The sequence below is a fragment of the Ovis canadensis genome, chromosome 3, assembly GCF_042477335.2.
Source record: "Ovis canadensis isolate MfBH-ARS-UI-01 breed Bighorn chromosome 3, ARS-UI_OviCan_v2, whole genome shotgun sequence".
In the NCBI taxonomy this organism is placed as follows: Eukaryota; Metazoa; Chordata; class Mammalia; order Artiodactyla; family Bovidae; genus Ovis; species Ovis canadensis.
In genome coordinates, this window is record NC_091247.1 from 43,324,188 (window position 1) to 43,340,314 (window position 16,127).

General features: G+C 52.8%; 1 protein-coding gene across 7 annotated transcripts in view; it reads right to left on the reverse strand.

Moving 5' to 3' along the window:
• The window catches only part of CEP68 (centrosomal protein 68), a 26,781-nt gene extending 11,028 nt beyond the window's left edge, over nt 1-15,753 (reverse strand). For 5 of the 7 annotated variants that reach the window (XM_069583016.1, XM_069583014.1, XM_069583015.1 and 2 more), the window contains exons 1-4: nt 15,611-15,753; nt 8,377-8,461; nt 4,316-4,710; nt 1,227-2,726 (exon numbers count right to left, since the gene is read on the reverse strand). In XM_069583016.1, the coding sequence (XP_069439117.1) occupies nt 1,227-2,726; nt 4,316-4,669 (1,854 nt within the window). In that variant the 5' untranslated portion in view covers nt 4,670-4,710; nt 8,377-8,461; nt 15,611-15,753. Of the gene's footprint in view, nt 1-1,226; nt 2,727-4,315; nt 4,711-6,939; nt 7,058-8,376; nt 8,462-15,610 lie in introns of those variants that run through there. The other 2 variants (XM_069583013.1, XM_069583018.1) reach the window with 2 other exon arrangements.
• Nucleotides 15,754-16,127: the final 374 nt, after the last annotated feature.

Here is a 16,127-nt window from a genome sequence, read left to right on the forward strand (position 1 = left end):
CTCCAGACTTCTGCCAGGAGTACATGGAGGGCTCACCTTGGCTCTGTGTCCGCTCAGTCTGTGAAGGGCCAGGCCTGTGTGCAGGGACAGAGGAGGGCACGCGAAGGGAGAGGGTGGCGGGGAAAGAGCAGCCCAAAAGGGACCTGCCTGACACAGAGATCAGTTCCTCGCTCAGCACTGTACTGACTATAGAACTGCTCCTGGGGAAGATGTGGACATAGGATATGGGACCGTGACCAAGACTGACCTGATCCTACACCTGAGAACAACTGAACTGAAGCTGCTTGTCCCTGTGCGGCTCCTACGCGCCCAGGGAGCCGGGCCCCAGACTCCTGCCAGCCACTCACCAGGGGCTGTGAGCCCAGGCCTGTAGCCCAGTTTCGCTCTTCCACATGCTAACACCTGTACCACCTGCTCCACGGTACAAATAAAGTCCACACGACACCACGGGGCAGGTTAAAGCCCTCCTTGAGCGCTAGAAAATGTCTGTGATGTCACTCCTGGGGACACAGCCCTCGACTGGCTGCCCTGCTGCCCTGTGGACACATTTCTGGGCGCTCAGGCAGGAGGCAGGCCCTGGGCTCTGCCAGTGAGTGGACAGCTGCACACCTGAACATCCTTATGTGAGGGACTGTGCAAGGTCCGTGACATGGAATATTTCATTTAACCCACACAAAGACCAAAGAGGCAAAGCTCCACATCCTACCAACAAGCAAACTAAAGAGATGGAGCCAGGAGAGTTGACACTGACAGCCCTATTCCATGCAGTATTAGCTCCACCTCCTGACATTCTCACACGGTCCACGAGTCTAACAAGTCTAGGCAATAGTGTACCGGACACTCTCAAATCTGCAGGTACAGGCTTTTGTCAAATTAAAGCTCTGGGAAATCTTTTGGCCAAGAAAACACTTTTATTGAGCCTCTACTTCCTTAAGGCATCTGAGCACAGGGCCCTCTTGTGCAGAGGGCCTCTTGATCGTCAAGGTCAAGCAGCCTGGGGACTGATTAGCAGCACAGGCTCTACTCTCACTGACCGTGAAGGCGCAGGTTACCTAACATCTCATTGCCTTTTCCTCCAGCAGTGACAAGAGCACGCCAGTAGTCATCAGGACGGGACAGAAGGCGCAGTACAGTGCCTGGCACCTAAGTGCTCAGTGTTACCAAGCTTCACTACGAGGTCAGTGGACAGGGGAAGAAGGCAACACTGCTGAAGACACCGAGTTTACCTGCACGCACTGCACGAGGGACTCTCTTCCCTGCTCTCCGCCCTTCCTGGGAGGCTGCCCTTCAGCATCTGGATCCAACACTGCCGACCAGGAGGCGCGGGTTCTCACTGGTCCAGAGGAGACTCCCAGGGCCTGGCCGCTCACCAGGCTGCCCTCCCCGGCAGAGCGCCTTGCATGGATGAGGGAGCGCAGCAAACAGTGCTTCTGGTCCTCAGCGCTCCAGGACCCTCTGAGGGTAGCCCCGGAGGGAAGCTGGCTTTGGCTGGAGTCTGACGGGAGGGAAGCTGGCCCATCACTGTCCGACACGTCCAGGGAGCTCTGCCCTTCGGCAGCATCCGTGGACAGGGGCACCAAGGTGGGAATGGAGCCCAGATATGAAACCAAGCTAGAAACCTGTGTCAGCCGAGAGGGTAGGGCCAGATACTCGTCGTCACTTTCCACCTCCTCTTGGGGTTTCCATCCAGACTCCGTGCAGGTGAGGCGCCCGAGGCCCTGGCTGGCCCCCTTCTCCCTCTCCAGCCTGGGTGAGGACCACCCTCTGTCCCTTGTCCTCAGGTGTGGAGAACCCAGCTCAAGGTGCCTGCCCACAGGTGGCCAGTCCCTCAGGTTCCTCCGGGCTGGCTCTCTGCTCACCCAAGGAGTGGTCCTACCGCCTGGAGCTCTGGGGGTAGAGGCAAAGGGGCTGCAAGATGCTAACCCCACACCACCCTGCTTCTGGGGTACTCCAGAGGGCCCCCGCTTAAGGTTTGGCTCTCTGGGCCCAGAGAACGGCAGGGCAGCAGCCTCGGCTGGTGGGCAACTGTGGGAGACGTTAGTGGGTGACTTGAGGGTGCTTGCCGGGGAGACAGAGAAGCTATCCAGGTCTATGCCCGAGTCCTGCAGGACGGGCTCAGCCACGAGCTGCTTCGGGAGCCGGGGCCCGGGCCTGAGGGGATAGGTGTAGTCCAGCAGGTCTTCGTACTCTTTGTTCGGGTTCCAGAGCGGGGAGCGGCGGTCTGGGGAGGGAGGCAGGGAATCGGGCAGCACACAGGCCCAGTACTCGGCCTGGAAGGAGAGGCGTCTCCTGCCCAGCCCGGGGGCATCCCCCGCTGAGGACACAGGCTGGGGCAACCACTGGAGCTGAGGCCCAGGGCCTACCACCGAGGGCGCTGATGGCGGGACAGCCAGCTCCAGGGAGGAGGAGACTTTGGCGAGGCAGCCACTCTGAGGCTCTGCCTTTTCCTGGTGATCCTGGAGACTGCTGCCTGGGGAGGAGGCGGACACGCTGCAACTGGAAGACGGTGGCGCGGGCGTCCCTGGGCTCACGGCCGACCTCCTCCTCGACGGGCATGGGAAGCCCGAGATGGGAGACTGTGGGCAGAGGTCTGGCACCTGCGGGGACTCCACAGGGGACGGGTCATCTTCGGTGTCAGCATCGTGTCCCGAGTAAACAGCAGCAGCTCTGGGAATGGCACGAGCCCGAGGCAGCGCCTCCGGGACAGGAAGCCTGGTCTCCTCCATCTACAGTGACAGGAGGGAAGGAAAAGGTCAAACAGGCGAGCCAGACTCTCTTTGGGGACAACTCTGGGGAGGTTTTGGGGACCCAGATGACCCGGAGGAAAAGTTCTTGAAAAGAGCCTGCTACCTGTGCGAGAGTCAGACACAGCGAGGGTGCGGCTAGAGATGGAGACGAGGGGAGCAGACAGTCCTTCCGGAGCTGATCCCCCCAACCCCTACCACCGTTCTTCCCCAGTTCTTCCTGCACAGATGCCTCCTTCAGGAGCGAGCAGAACTCAAATAGCTCTGTCGTGCTGAAGCTGGAACACACTGCCTAACCTCTGAGAAGCGCGCTCTGGGCAAGCAGGACCTCAGTAATTCTGCTGCTGACAGGACACACACCCGAACCTGGCAGTCAGGCAGCCCACCAGGCCCCACCCGGCTCGGCTCACACCCAGCGGTGACTCAACAGTGGCAAAATGAGTCATTCACCCCAGCCTCCTCACTCAGACTTTTAATCAGCTCCATGAAGAGACCACCCTCAGGGAGGCAGGATGGCACTAGAGGTTAGGGTGTGGGCTTTGGAACCAGACAGCCCTGAGGCCACCCCCTAGCTGCCAGCTCCCAGACTCACTTCTGAGCCTCACTTCCCTCACCTGCAAAGCGGGCTTGGTGACCGCCTCCTCAGGCTATGCGGATTAAACGAGCTCCAGGGTGAACAATGACAGCTCAACAAACAGCAGCGCCGCAGCAAGCAGCAGACTGACACTCACAAACAGCCCATCTCTGTTCGCTCCCTTGCCGCCCACCTCACCGAGTTTGACTCAGGTGCCCTGAGCCTCACAGTGCCCCGGCCCCCAGCAGGTGGGCCTAGCCTCTGTCTTCTCCCAGGCAGTCATGCTTACAACCTCCTCATGTCACAGGGCTCCGGGCAGCAGCACGTGGCAGCCAGTGCCACGATGACACGGCACAGATCAGAGCCGCCACCGTGAAAGGTCTTGGCAGGCAGACCACCACAGGCTGTCGGAGCTGGGAGAGACAGGTCGATCAGGCAACCTCCCCAACTATCCTGAGGGCCTGCCAGATCCAGTGGTTCGCCCGAGGTCAGAGACAGGCAGGGCTCCTGCTCCACATGACACCCTCTAAGTGAGGCTGCCTGTATTCAGGAGGCCCCTGAAATCCTCTTTGCCCATTGACAGTGCTGCCAGGCCCCCAAGGGCCTAGTGGGGTACAGCCCCCAGGAGCCCATGTTCCTGGACCCTTCTTCCCATCTCCCCAAGGGCCCCGGAAAGCCTCCACATCACCAAGTTGAACACAGGACACGGCTCCCCCACTGGGGCTCCCCTGCCTGCCCTCTGGGCAGGATGTCTTGGTCACAGCATCCCTAATCCTCAAAAGGTCACCAGTCACACTCCTGAGGAAGAGGAGATGCTGTGGACAGAGCTATCTGCTGAGCCCACCTGTCTGTGAACCTGCAGAACAGAAATCAGCACATCCAAGCTACCTGAGCTCTCCTACCTCCCCGCCTCACATGGGCGCTGGGGAAGCTGTAAGATGGTTAGACAGTGCTTGAGTGGACTCTCAAAGGACAGCCCCACTACCCTGGTGCCTACCTGTTTTCCCGCAGAGGGCAGATCACCAGTCTCCAGGCCAGCAGGAGAAGGCACGCAACCGAAAGTAGGCTTAGACCCACCAGCTGCTGGCTCCCTGCTGGCCCCGCTCGCTGGTGGCTGGCAGGCTCTGGAGGGGCCAGGGCCAACCCCACCATAGCAGGCAGGGCCAGGGAGCCCCTCGGTGCCCGCAACAGGAGAGGCGGGTCCTCCCTCAGCTTCCAGGCGTGGCGGCTGCTCCCCGAGCACAGGCCCTGCGGGACTCAGCTCTTGCTCCCCGCGGCTCCAGCTCCCACAGGAAGGGGCCTTCGTGTCTGAGGATGCCTCCCCCTCTGCCTTTTCTGCTCCCAGGGCCATTGAGATGTCCCTGGGTCAGGGCTCTGCTGAAGCTTCAGCTCCTACAAGATGGGAACGGGAGAGAGAAAGATAAACTTCCTGCTTCCATGACCAGGAAACCTTTCATTTCTTAATGGTTAAGACAAATTTTTTTTGGCCAAAAGAACAAATGATGGCTACTTCTTCAAAGAAAAACAGAGGTCTGGCTTTTCCTCAGCTCCAGACCCTTCCAAAGGGGATGCACGAGCTGTTATCCTGTCCTCTGCTGTTATGTGGCCAGAGCCCATCCTATCAAACCTGCCCCCAGCAAGGGGCTAGGCCAACTGTAAACACCTGCACCCCAGGATGCACCCTGAGACCCAACAGATGCCCAGGAGGGTCAACCCAGGTCCAAACCAGAGTCAAGCTTTGTGCTGTGTGCTAAGTCGCTTCAGTTGTGTCTGACTCTTTTCAACCCCCTACACCATAGTCCACCAGGCTCCTCTAGTCCATGGGATTCTCAAGGCAAGAATACTGAGGTGGGTTGCCATCCCCTCCTCCAGGGGATCTTCCCCACCCAGGAATCGAACCCACATCTATTATGTCTACCTGTACTGGCAGGTGGGTTCTTTACCACGAACACTGGGAAGCCTGAGTCAAGGTTTGGTCCTGCCTAAAGTCACCCTTGCTGTCTGAGCCATAATATTAAAAAAACCTAAGAGCATGGCATCCAGTCCCATCACTTCCTGGCAAATAGAAGGGGAAAATGTGGAAGCAGGGACAGATTTTCTCTTCTTGGGCTCTAAAATCAGTGCAGATGGTGACTGTAGCCATGAAACTAGAAGACAACTGCTTTTTGGCAGGAAAGCTATGACAAACCTAGATGGCGTATAGAAAGGCAAAGACATCACTTTGCTGACGAAGGTCCACATAGTCAAGGCTACAGTCTTTCCAGCAGTCATGTATGGAATGTGAGAGCTGGACCATAAAGAAGGCAGAGCACTGAGGAATTGATGCTTCTGAACTATGGTGCTGGAGAAGACTCTTGAGAGTCCCTTGGAGAGCAAGGAGATCAAACTAGTTAATCCTAAAGGAAATCAACCCTGACTATTCACTGGAAGGACTGATGCTGAAGCTCCAATACTTTGGGCAGCTGATGCGAACAGCCGACTCACTGGAGAACACCACGATGCTGGGAAAGACTGAAGGCTGAAGAACAGGGTGACAGAGGATGAGATGGCTGGATGGCTTCACTGATTCAATAGATATGAACCTGGGCCAACTCCAAGAGATGGGGAGGGGCAGGGAGGCCTGGTGTGCTGCAGTCCTTGGGGCTGCAAAGAGTCAGACATGACTGGGTGACTGAACACACAGCCACCTGTCCCTCTGGCCCAGCCGCACGGGACCAGGGGCCTGGCTGGGGCCCTCCCTGCGCCAGCGCTGCAGCAGCTGCCGTCACCACAGCCCAGCAGCAGGCAAGCGGCTCCAGCCTGGCTCTGACTGCTCTACTTGAGGCTGTGGCTGAGCGCAGGGCTCCCACAGTGCCTGCTCTGCCGGAAAAGGAGAGGCAGTCGGGAAGCCACACCCTGGGCTGTAGAGCAGGTGGGCACTTCTCATTCCAAGGATGGCCAGGGCTACGGCACCAACTGTCCTCCCGCTGACCTGGGCTGCAATTAACGGGTAACCGAGGGAAGCCGTGGAAGTCCGGGGGGATGACAATGGCAGTGGTCACACGGCATACACGCATGTGACAACAACAGGGAAGTACACAGGCAGCAGCGAGGGGAGAACCAGGGTGAGCCCTCGGGGAGAGGGAAGGAACGACCTGGGAGCTGGATCTGAGAACAGAGCCACTGCAACAGGAGCTTCAGGGACCACAGAGGGGGACCCTGAGCATGAGTGCACAGGTGAGGGCTCTGCTGGGAGCCAGGGCTGGAGGAGGCTGGGATAAGGCGGGCAGGAGACCTCCAGGAGGACTGAACGGGGAGGCAAGGGAGCGCAAGCGCCCAGGATCTGGGCAGCTGCCTGGAATGCACTGCCAACCTCAAAGCTAAAACCTGGCCAGAAACAGCCTCGTTTCCTCAGAGACAAGAAGGCACTGATGGCAACAGGAGGTGCTGGGGCAGCAGGGAGGCCTGAGCAGGTGGAGGCGGCCACGGAGGGGGCTCATCCTGCTCGGCCCTCACACCGGAAACACCACTGGTGGGGACAGCGCGCCCGGTAAACAAGAGTGTCCTGCCCGGCCTGGCCGACTGGCAAGGCTCCAGTCAGCAGCAAGCCAAGAGCAGAACACAGGTCATGTGCACACTTACCACCTTCTCCTGGCCATGGCGTGCACAGGGACTCATCAGAAGAACGACTGCCTTGAACCGGCTACATGTGGTTCAGACATAGAATACGCTGCACATGCAAGTCTCCCTCCCCTCCCCCCAGAGGACACAGGGCTCGTGCACAGCGCCTGCGCACAGGGGCGGGGCGGGGGCGCCGCGAGGAGACTCAGCTAGTGAAGCAAGGCACCTTACAAGGAGCAAAGGAGTCCCAACAGAGGAAGACGAAGCCGCCAATTTTTCATATAAATCAAGCAAAAATATCTACCACTAGATACTCCCACAAAAAAACAGGTGGGTCTAATTAATGCTGTGTGCGTTTCTCATCTCTTGATGTATACGTAGACAAACACAAAAATTTATTTCATCTTCCCCCACTGCCCCCTTTAACACGGAAGTAGTTAACCACACAGGACGCGCTGTTCAGAATCTTGCGTCTTTTTTCAAATGAAATACCTGGGAGGTCTTTCCTTAGCAGTGCACGGCGAGCGCCTCCTGTTTTCTGCCCCCACCCAGCACTGTACTCCACTGTAAGGATGCATGCTAGCTTATTCCACCTACTGGTGGATATTTCTGTGATTTCCAACCTTTTGCTACTAATGCTGAGATGAACAAGCACGCACACACACACGCGCGCACACACACACACCACTGCACATGTACTAGCACACCCACAGTATCAACAGTCAGAGGAAACTGCTGAGGTGAAGGGGACTCACGGGTACTTTGGGCATCTGGTACACTCCCACCTGTGGCCTGAGAGCATGCTAGTTTCCCACAGGAGGTGGGTCTTCTTATCCTAATTTCAGAGCTGGGAAACCTTTCAGAGTCAAATCCAGGCCTGAGTGACTCCAGAACCCAAGCTCTTTATGAACCAACTGGGGAACAAGCACACACAAAGCAGAAGAGGGTTAGAGAGACTAGTGAGGGACCAAGTCCCACAGGGAAAGACCTTCACGGAGCCACGTCCTCACCTAGTGGCTACTTAAGAAACGGCACATGAAGACAACGACCAGCAAACTGTTTTCACAATTATAGGAACAAGCTGAGCCCACCAGCTGGAAAAATTAGGGTGAAGGCTGAACCTAATCAGAGGCCCCACGTTCTTGCTCCATTTCTAGACATTCTCTCAATGGCCAGAGTCAGGCCATGATGGGTGGCTAACCCATATTTACTCTCCTGGTCCCCCTACACTAAAGCATGTGGTCTTAATGACAGGGGACTGGAATAAGATGATGCTGGGACAATAGAGGGGTACAAAGAAATGATCTGTCTTTTTCTAACAATGTGTTTTTTATCTGTCTTGCCTGGATTTCACTATTCAAAAAGAAGGTATCTCTTCATCCTGGGGATGAGTGGTGGGCTAGAATTAAAAGCCCCTCTGGAGATATCGCTAGGTAACTTTCAAGTATAGATACAAACCTGAACTAAGTGAACAGTGTCGCCAGAAGTCCTTCAGCAACCAGGAGAGGTCTGAAATTCAGTGATTTTCATGGAAATGGTACTTCTGAAAAGACAGATTATAAATGGTTATTTTCTCAGTCTGGATACATAGTCTGTTCATAATCTCACTTATTAATCTGCCTAACAAATCAAGGTGTATTTTCCCTGTGCCACAAAGCTTTTTTTTTTTTTTTTTTTAATGAGAATTAAAGCAGATTTATGTGAAACGAAAAAAGTCTACCATGGGTGTTCAATCCAAATTGTACATAAGTATTACAGAAAACAAAAAAGGGAGAAATCAACTGGGATGGGGAAAACTCCTTGAAGGAATGACTGCTGAAAACATCAATCATCAGCCAAGCAAATGGATAAAGGGCTCAACTCTGTGGGGAAAGTGCCAGGTGGGCATCTTAACACTGCATGACAGTCCAGCTCTCATTTCCACACAGATTCTGGATTTTACACATCCCCGTTTCTTCTCACCCCTCTGAGGGTGAGGGTGGAGAAGGGGATTCTGCTTGAATCCTTCCAGTGAGACAAGCTTCCTCCTTTCCAGAACACCAAATGGACTGCTCAGATGAAAATGTGCAATGCTGTCAGTAGCGTTAAACAATCTGCTACTCTTTGTGGGTCATCCCTGCTCTCTGATCACACACTGTATTTACAGTGTTTTGGGAGGTCAGCAGCTCCTAGGTGGGCAGAGGCCCCAGTCAGCCGCCTTTCTAACAAGAAAGTGACAAGAAATTGGACTGAGTGACTGGAGGGCTCTGAGCACAGACAATGAAACAATGAATTCAAGCCTCCCATCTGAGAAAGATCCGCACACACCAGTTCAGCCCTGTGCTTGGCCAAGTCAAGAGACAAGCCACTTGAGCTGCAGGATGAGAGAGCAAATCGCTAACATTCAGTAGATCATGGAGAGAGCAAAGGAATTCCAGGAAAACATCTACTTCCACTTCACTGACTACAAAAAAGCCTTTGACTGTGTGGATTACAACGAACTGTGGAAAATTCTTTAAGAGATGGGAATACTAGACCACTTACCTGCCGCCTGAGATACCTGTATGCAGGTCAAGAAACAAGTTACAATCAGACATGGAACATGTCTGATTTTCCCTTTCAAAATTGGGAAAGGAGTATGACAAGGCTGTAGATTGTCACCCTGTTTATTTAACTTATATGCAGAGTACATCATGTGAAATGCCAGGCTGGATAAATCACAGACTGGAATCAAGATTGCCGGGAGAAATATCAATAACTTCAGATATGCAGATGATACCACTATAATGGCAGAAAGTGAAGAGGAATAAAGAGCCTCTTGATGAAAGTCAAAGAAGACAGTGAAAAAGCTGGTTTAAAACTCAACATTCAAAAAACTAAGATCATGGCATCCAGTCCCATCACTTCATGGCAAATAGAAGGGGAAAAAGTAGAAGCAGTGACAGACTATATTTCCTTGGGCTCCGAAATCACTGTGGACAGTGACTGCATTCATTAAATTAAAAGATGCTTGCTCCTTGGAAGGAAAGCTAAGACAAACCTAGACAGCATATTAAACATCAGAGACATCACTCTGCCAGCAAAGCTCTATATAAGCAAAGCTAATGGTTTCCAGGAGTCATGTATGGATGTGATAGACCATAAAGAAGGCTGAGCAGCAAAGAATTGATGCTTTCCAACTGTGGTGTTGAAGAAGGCTCTTGAGAGTCCTGTGGACTGCAGGGAGATCAAATCAGTCATCCTAAAGGAAATCAACCCTCAATATTTATTGGAAGGACTGATGCTGAAGCTCCAATACTTTGGCCACCTGATGTGAGGAGCTGACTCTTTGGAAAAGACTCTGATGCTGGGAAAGACTGAAAGCAAAAGGAGAAGCAGGTGGCAGAGGATGAGATAGTTAGATGGCATCAACTAACTCAAAGGACATGAGTTTGGGCAAACTCCAGGAGAGGGACCACTTGGAGTTTGGTATTAGAATTCTGTCAGTTTCCAGGACCCGCAGAGACTGTATGACCTACCAGAAGAAATTAGGAATGATGGAGGCTTGGCTTACTCTTGCCCTACAGCGAAGATATGCTCATATATCATGTATGGGGTCACACTAACTGGTTAAGTCTGGACATCTGACCCTTTCTGGTACTGGCCGCACACTCCTTGTGCAGGCCTGTTACAGTTGCTAGGACTTCCTCCCACTCACTCCTGTCCAGGATGGAGAACAGAGAACTTGGAAGTCCGTATGTGGGTGGAAAGGGGGGGAGGTTGAAGGGGGCTGGCTATGTTCTTCTTTTAACTAAACCATTCAAATGTACAAATGCTCAACTTAAGGGGCAATCCTCCTCTGATTAGGAATTTCTAAATCACAAGCTCACAAACCATCTGATTTACAGCAACTCTGCCCAGGAAGCCAGGTTCTGCGTGGGACCCATCTCTGTACCTGGGTGCGCAGAGGGTACCTGTGCCAGCCATGGAGGCCAGGTGCTGCCTGAGCCAGCCCTACCAGTTCAGGGGCTGAAGCCCTCAAGCTCCGAGCTGTTTTCGTAGGAGGCCATAGGTGTAAGTGGTCAATGAATGCCACGCACACACAGCGGCAGAATCAGGCCGGAGAGGCAGACAGAGGCTCTCCGTGCTGCCCTTTCTCCAGCAACATGAATCTCCACACAAGGAAGAAAGGGGGGGCGGTGGGGTGGACCCAGCACTGCCAGTTTTGCTGGAAGGCTTCTGGGGGAACTAGATGGATGGCAGAAAGGGGCTCAAAGGCAGAAGCCAGTCCAGGCATGGGAGGCAGTATGAAAGCAGGTGACGACGTATGTGGGGAGGCCAACAAGAGGGGCAGTCACAAGAGGCCCAGGCCGGCCTCAGAGTGGGGTGGCTGCCAGGAACGCTGTGCGGGGGGGTTGAGACTGGGAGCCCCATGGCTCAAAGCCACCCCCTTCCACCTGCTCCTTCCCCGGCTGTGCAAGCCCTGCAGCCCCTTCGGGGCCTGAGCTCCTATGACTGTGTGACTGTGCGTGAAGCACATCTTACTACTGCACTATTTTTGTTGCTTTTGTTCATGACAAGAACTGGTAACATGAGAATATACAATGTCTTTTATGCAACCAGCTTAATAAAGAAGTTAAAAAAAAAAAATCAACCAAAACTGTGTTCTCTGTGACTGGGGCCACAGAGAACCTCACAGCAAGGCCAATCTTTTAACTTGTCACGAGAGGTCTTCAGATGGCCTTTAAGGAGATGCACTGCCACATCTACAAGGATCGTAACTGAGCTTCCAGCCACCCCTCCCCCCACCCCAAGCTCTCTGGCCTCCTTGGCAGTAGATTATTGCCAACCAACGAAGCTCAGAGTATGAGGATGATGGGGACTGAACATGTCCATTAAGTGGACCCTCTGTTCCCACCTAGGTCTTCCCTGTAGCTCAAACAGTAAAGAATCTGCCTGCAACGCCAGAGACCTGGGTTCGTTCCCTGGGTCAGGAAGATCCTCTGGAGAAGGGAATGGTGACCCACTAAAGTATTCTTACCAGGAGAATCCCATGGACAGAGGAGCCTGGTGGATATAGTCCATGGGGTTTGCAAAGAGTTGGACATCAATGAGTAACTAACACTACTCTGTTCCCACCAAAGAGCAAGGTCAAAAAAAACATCTGCCCCATAACACAAATCATTTCTACTGTCTAAAGAAGCTGGCCCTGGACCACATTGCTGCAGCTCCACAGGCCACTGCTTTTACTGTACTGACAGTTTTCTGTAAGTCCATCAGGCCACATGATGTGAAGACTGATAAGAACCTTGCTGATATTCGGGAGGTGCCATTAAGAACATTTCTTTTTGGAGAAGAATTCTCAGGTCTCTGTAACAGACACTGCGATTTCACTGAGTAGCCAGTTTACTCTTTTCTTTATACAGGTACTGGCAAAACTCATTTTTAAAAAATTCTCCTCTTTGCTCTTGCTGCTTGGAAGCTCAGAACCGAATCAGTAGTCTCACGCAAGTAAAATGCAGAGGCCAGAGAGGCATTCACCTTTGGTATTTTTCACCTGATCTGTCTCAATCACTTTTATTAAAAATCTTGTTACACTGAAATGATTTTGGAAAGGTTACTCAAACAATTTTTGGAAAAAAATAGAGGAAGTGTTAAAAACAGAATTTTTTTTAAAAAAAGCTCTAAATCCAACATTTCATCAAATGCCAGAAAAAAACAAAGCCTGTTTACCAGTACGTCTAAAAATCAAATGTAGATCCTTATGTTAGTATCTTTCTACTCAAAGTGTTGTCCACAGAAAAGCAGCACCTGAATCACCTCAGGGTTGCTGGGAATGCAGATTCTCAGGCACCAGCCCAGAGCTCTGGGGTCACAATTTGCATCTTAGCAAGCTCTCCAGGTGGTTGGTAGGCACAGTAATGTTTCAGAACCACCAAGTTAGTAAGCCTGTTTCAGCATCCTGAAAGGGAAATACAAATGGCTTTCCTACCATTCATCAAGTACCCACCTTACGCAAGGCAGACAAAAGTAGGAAATTTATGGTCCTTGTCCTGAAGGTCCGGAGAAGGCAATGGCACCCCACTCCAGTACTCTTGCCTGGAAAATCCCATGGACAGAGAAGCCTGGTAGGCTGCAGTCCATGGGGTCGCTAAGAGTCGGACACAACTGAGGGACTTCACTTTCACTTTTCACTTTCATGTATTGGAGAAGGAAATGGCAACCCACTCCTGTTCTTGCCTGGAGAATCCCAGGGACGGGGGAGCCTTGGTGGTCCATGGGGTCGCATAGAGTCAGACACGACCAAAGTGACTTAGCAGCAGCAGCAGTCCTTAAGGTCCTTCCAACAGGACACTAGGAAAAGCTCACACCTTGTGGCAAGTTTCTTAATGGTTAATGACAGGATGTCACAACTGGAGGGCATCTTCAGAAAGAACAGTGTTTCCTTAAAAGGATTCCAGATTCATATAGCTACACTAAAAGCACAATCAGAGACCAGAATTCTCCTGTGATAGTTACAAGTGAGAGGAGACAGGGTCTTTGATTTGGAGATTCTGAGTAATTTAAGAAAAACTGACATGCCAAGGGGACCTACAGCTGGCAGGAAACAGACTACTTAACCTGTTTCCTGTGACCAGAAAGTGGTACAGGAAAACCTGGAAGTGAGGCAACCTCCCCCTAGAGGGTGCATCTGCCACCTCACGGTCTAGCAAATAGATTCAGAGCTACCAGAAGACTTCTTCCAGTGTTCACAATGTTTGTGAACTTTAAAGACAGGAGGCAGTTTTTTCACGAAAACAGATTTAAGTTAAAAGGAGAGATAACATCTCAAGTCCACTTCCATCTGAACCAACTTTCTTGTCAGCCACATCAGCTTCCCTCTCCTCTGCTTTTACATGACCATTTTCAGTAACAGACCACATGAAGAGTGCATCAAATAGTACTGCAATACTTGGCCAAATTGTTATTTGGCACTCCATCAATCTCCAGTGGGTGACGGTACTTTAAATGCATAAACAGGTAATCTTCCATGGAAATACGTTTACAGTGGGAGGAAAAATCTGGAATGGCTAAAGGAATGTTTTTAAAATCAAGGAACAGGTAAGGACCAAAAGGCAGACAGAACCTGAGGGTTAAATACTATACAGATGTTCAGTATTAGTGAATCTGCTCAAATATGTTTATTTTTATCCTAACAAGTGTTAACAGCTAAGGAACATTTTCCCTGTGCCAGGGAACTATGCCAAGCACTTTATGTCAATATTTTATTTATTCCTCAGAAATCATGAAGTAGGTACTACTGTCACTCCCATTTTACTGAGGAAACTGAGGCACGAAGAAGTTACCTTAACTTATCCAAAGGTAGTAACAAGGTTGAGCTAAGGGATTTGACTTGAGAGCCACAGCTCAATTGCTTTCCTCACCTGTACGAATAACTGGCCCAACATGTTACTGGAATTAAAGGGTTTTGTCGACTTTTGGCTACACTACTGATTTTTTGCTTTCTTTTGGCTTCCTGCAACCACTGAGTGTCTTCTGTGCTCCAAGCGCTGTCCTAGGGGCTGGGGAAACCACAATAAAGTGTGATGTATAAAGACAGAGGCTACAAAAGGCAGACCAGATTAAGGAGTGATTATCAGTTGAGGGGTAGGGAAAGACCTTTACAAAGCTTTCCAGAAGAGGTGAAACCTGAGTTATTTGCTCTTTTCTGTAGCAGGAGACCCAGAACTGACTGACCCAGGTGGTGGAAGGAACAATAATGAGAAGGGATGACCTCTACCTTTTTTTTTTTCCTTTTATTGAAGGATAATTGCTTTACAGAATTTTGTTACCTCAACCTCTTTTAATCAAGCCTTGTACCGTTGATTTCTTGACCCAAAACACTGTCATGCACTTTAACAACAACCTTCACATCCTAGGTCTAGGAACGTAAGGGTTTTTATGAATGTCAACTATCTTCGGGTGCGCCCTCCCCACCCCCCTCCAGTAAACTCCCAGTGAGGTCCAAATCTGCTGTGGCACTGGCTGGTTTCCGCTCATTTTCATTACAAACAATACACCGAACCCAACCCAATAATTATAAAGGGCCTGAAACAGGTTTTGGACTTGTGCCCCTGGGCTGAGAACCATTCTAGTGATGACAGTTGGAAAGGGTGGCCTTTCCAGGCAAAACATGTGAGACGAATTGCATTTTCTCCTCGGCAGCGGGGGCCGCCGCATTCAAACCGACCAGAAGGCATCGTTCGTCTCCATCTTAATAGCCGGAATGACCCTGAGCGGGTGAGAGAGGGTCTCTAAGGCAGCCCGGATCCAGGAGCAGCTCGAGCCCCTAACTCCCGGAGCACCTGGGCAGGGCGAGCGCGCAGGGTAATAAACAAGACACGCCCGAGGCGAGGCCGCAAAGGAGAGAGTTCTCTGAAACCCGGGCAGCAACGCGGCGCAGCTGCTTGGACAGGATGCCCGGACACGCTCGCTCCCGCGGCCAGATTTCGCCGCGCTCAGGCTTTTCCAACGACGGCCTCTCGCCTCCGCGCCCCGACTCCCGGCCGCTACCCTCATCCGCAGTTCCGCCTGCAAAATGGAGGCTCAGGCACGAGGCGCCCCCTGCCCCTTAAAGCCTCGGCGCCCTTAGAGGAAGGGGACGCAAGGCCCCGCGGCCCGCCCCCGCAGGGCGAGGGGGCCGGGCCGCAGCCCCCCGAACTCCGCGCCTGTGCACCAGCCGGTCGCTACCTACCGCGTCCGGAACCCTTCGGACTCCCCGAACGAGCCGGCGGCGTCAACAGTCGCATGCGGCAGCTCCGAAGACGGAGTCCCAGGTGGTCACCGAGGCCCTCCCGCCGGAGTCCTGAACGCCTGGGGCGGGACCGAGCGCCGGTCACGCCCTCCGCTGCCCCGCCTCCGCGCCAGGGCGCCTTCGGAGAGGCGCGACCAATCCCAGCCCTCAGGCCGGAGGGTCGACCAATGCACTACCCGCTCCTGCAAGAACAGCCCGCCCTGGTACCACCTTGGCCTATGGGAAGCCGGCGCTTCTTCGGTCGGCCGTCCTTCCTCGCCTTCCGCGCTGGCGGCTCACGTTCTAGTGTCCTGGATGAAAGGGGTAGTGAGAGGGCGCGTAGTCCCCGGCCGCGAGGAACGGTGGGTGCCATCGGGCTCTCTGTTTTAGGTAGTCGGCCGCAGCCCAAGTCATGCCCCCGTTCATTTCCATTCATTTTGGGCAAAGCGCCTGGCAGTGTTCCTGGCACGCTTCTGCC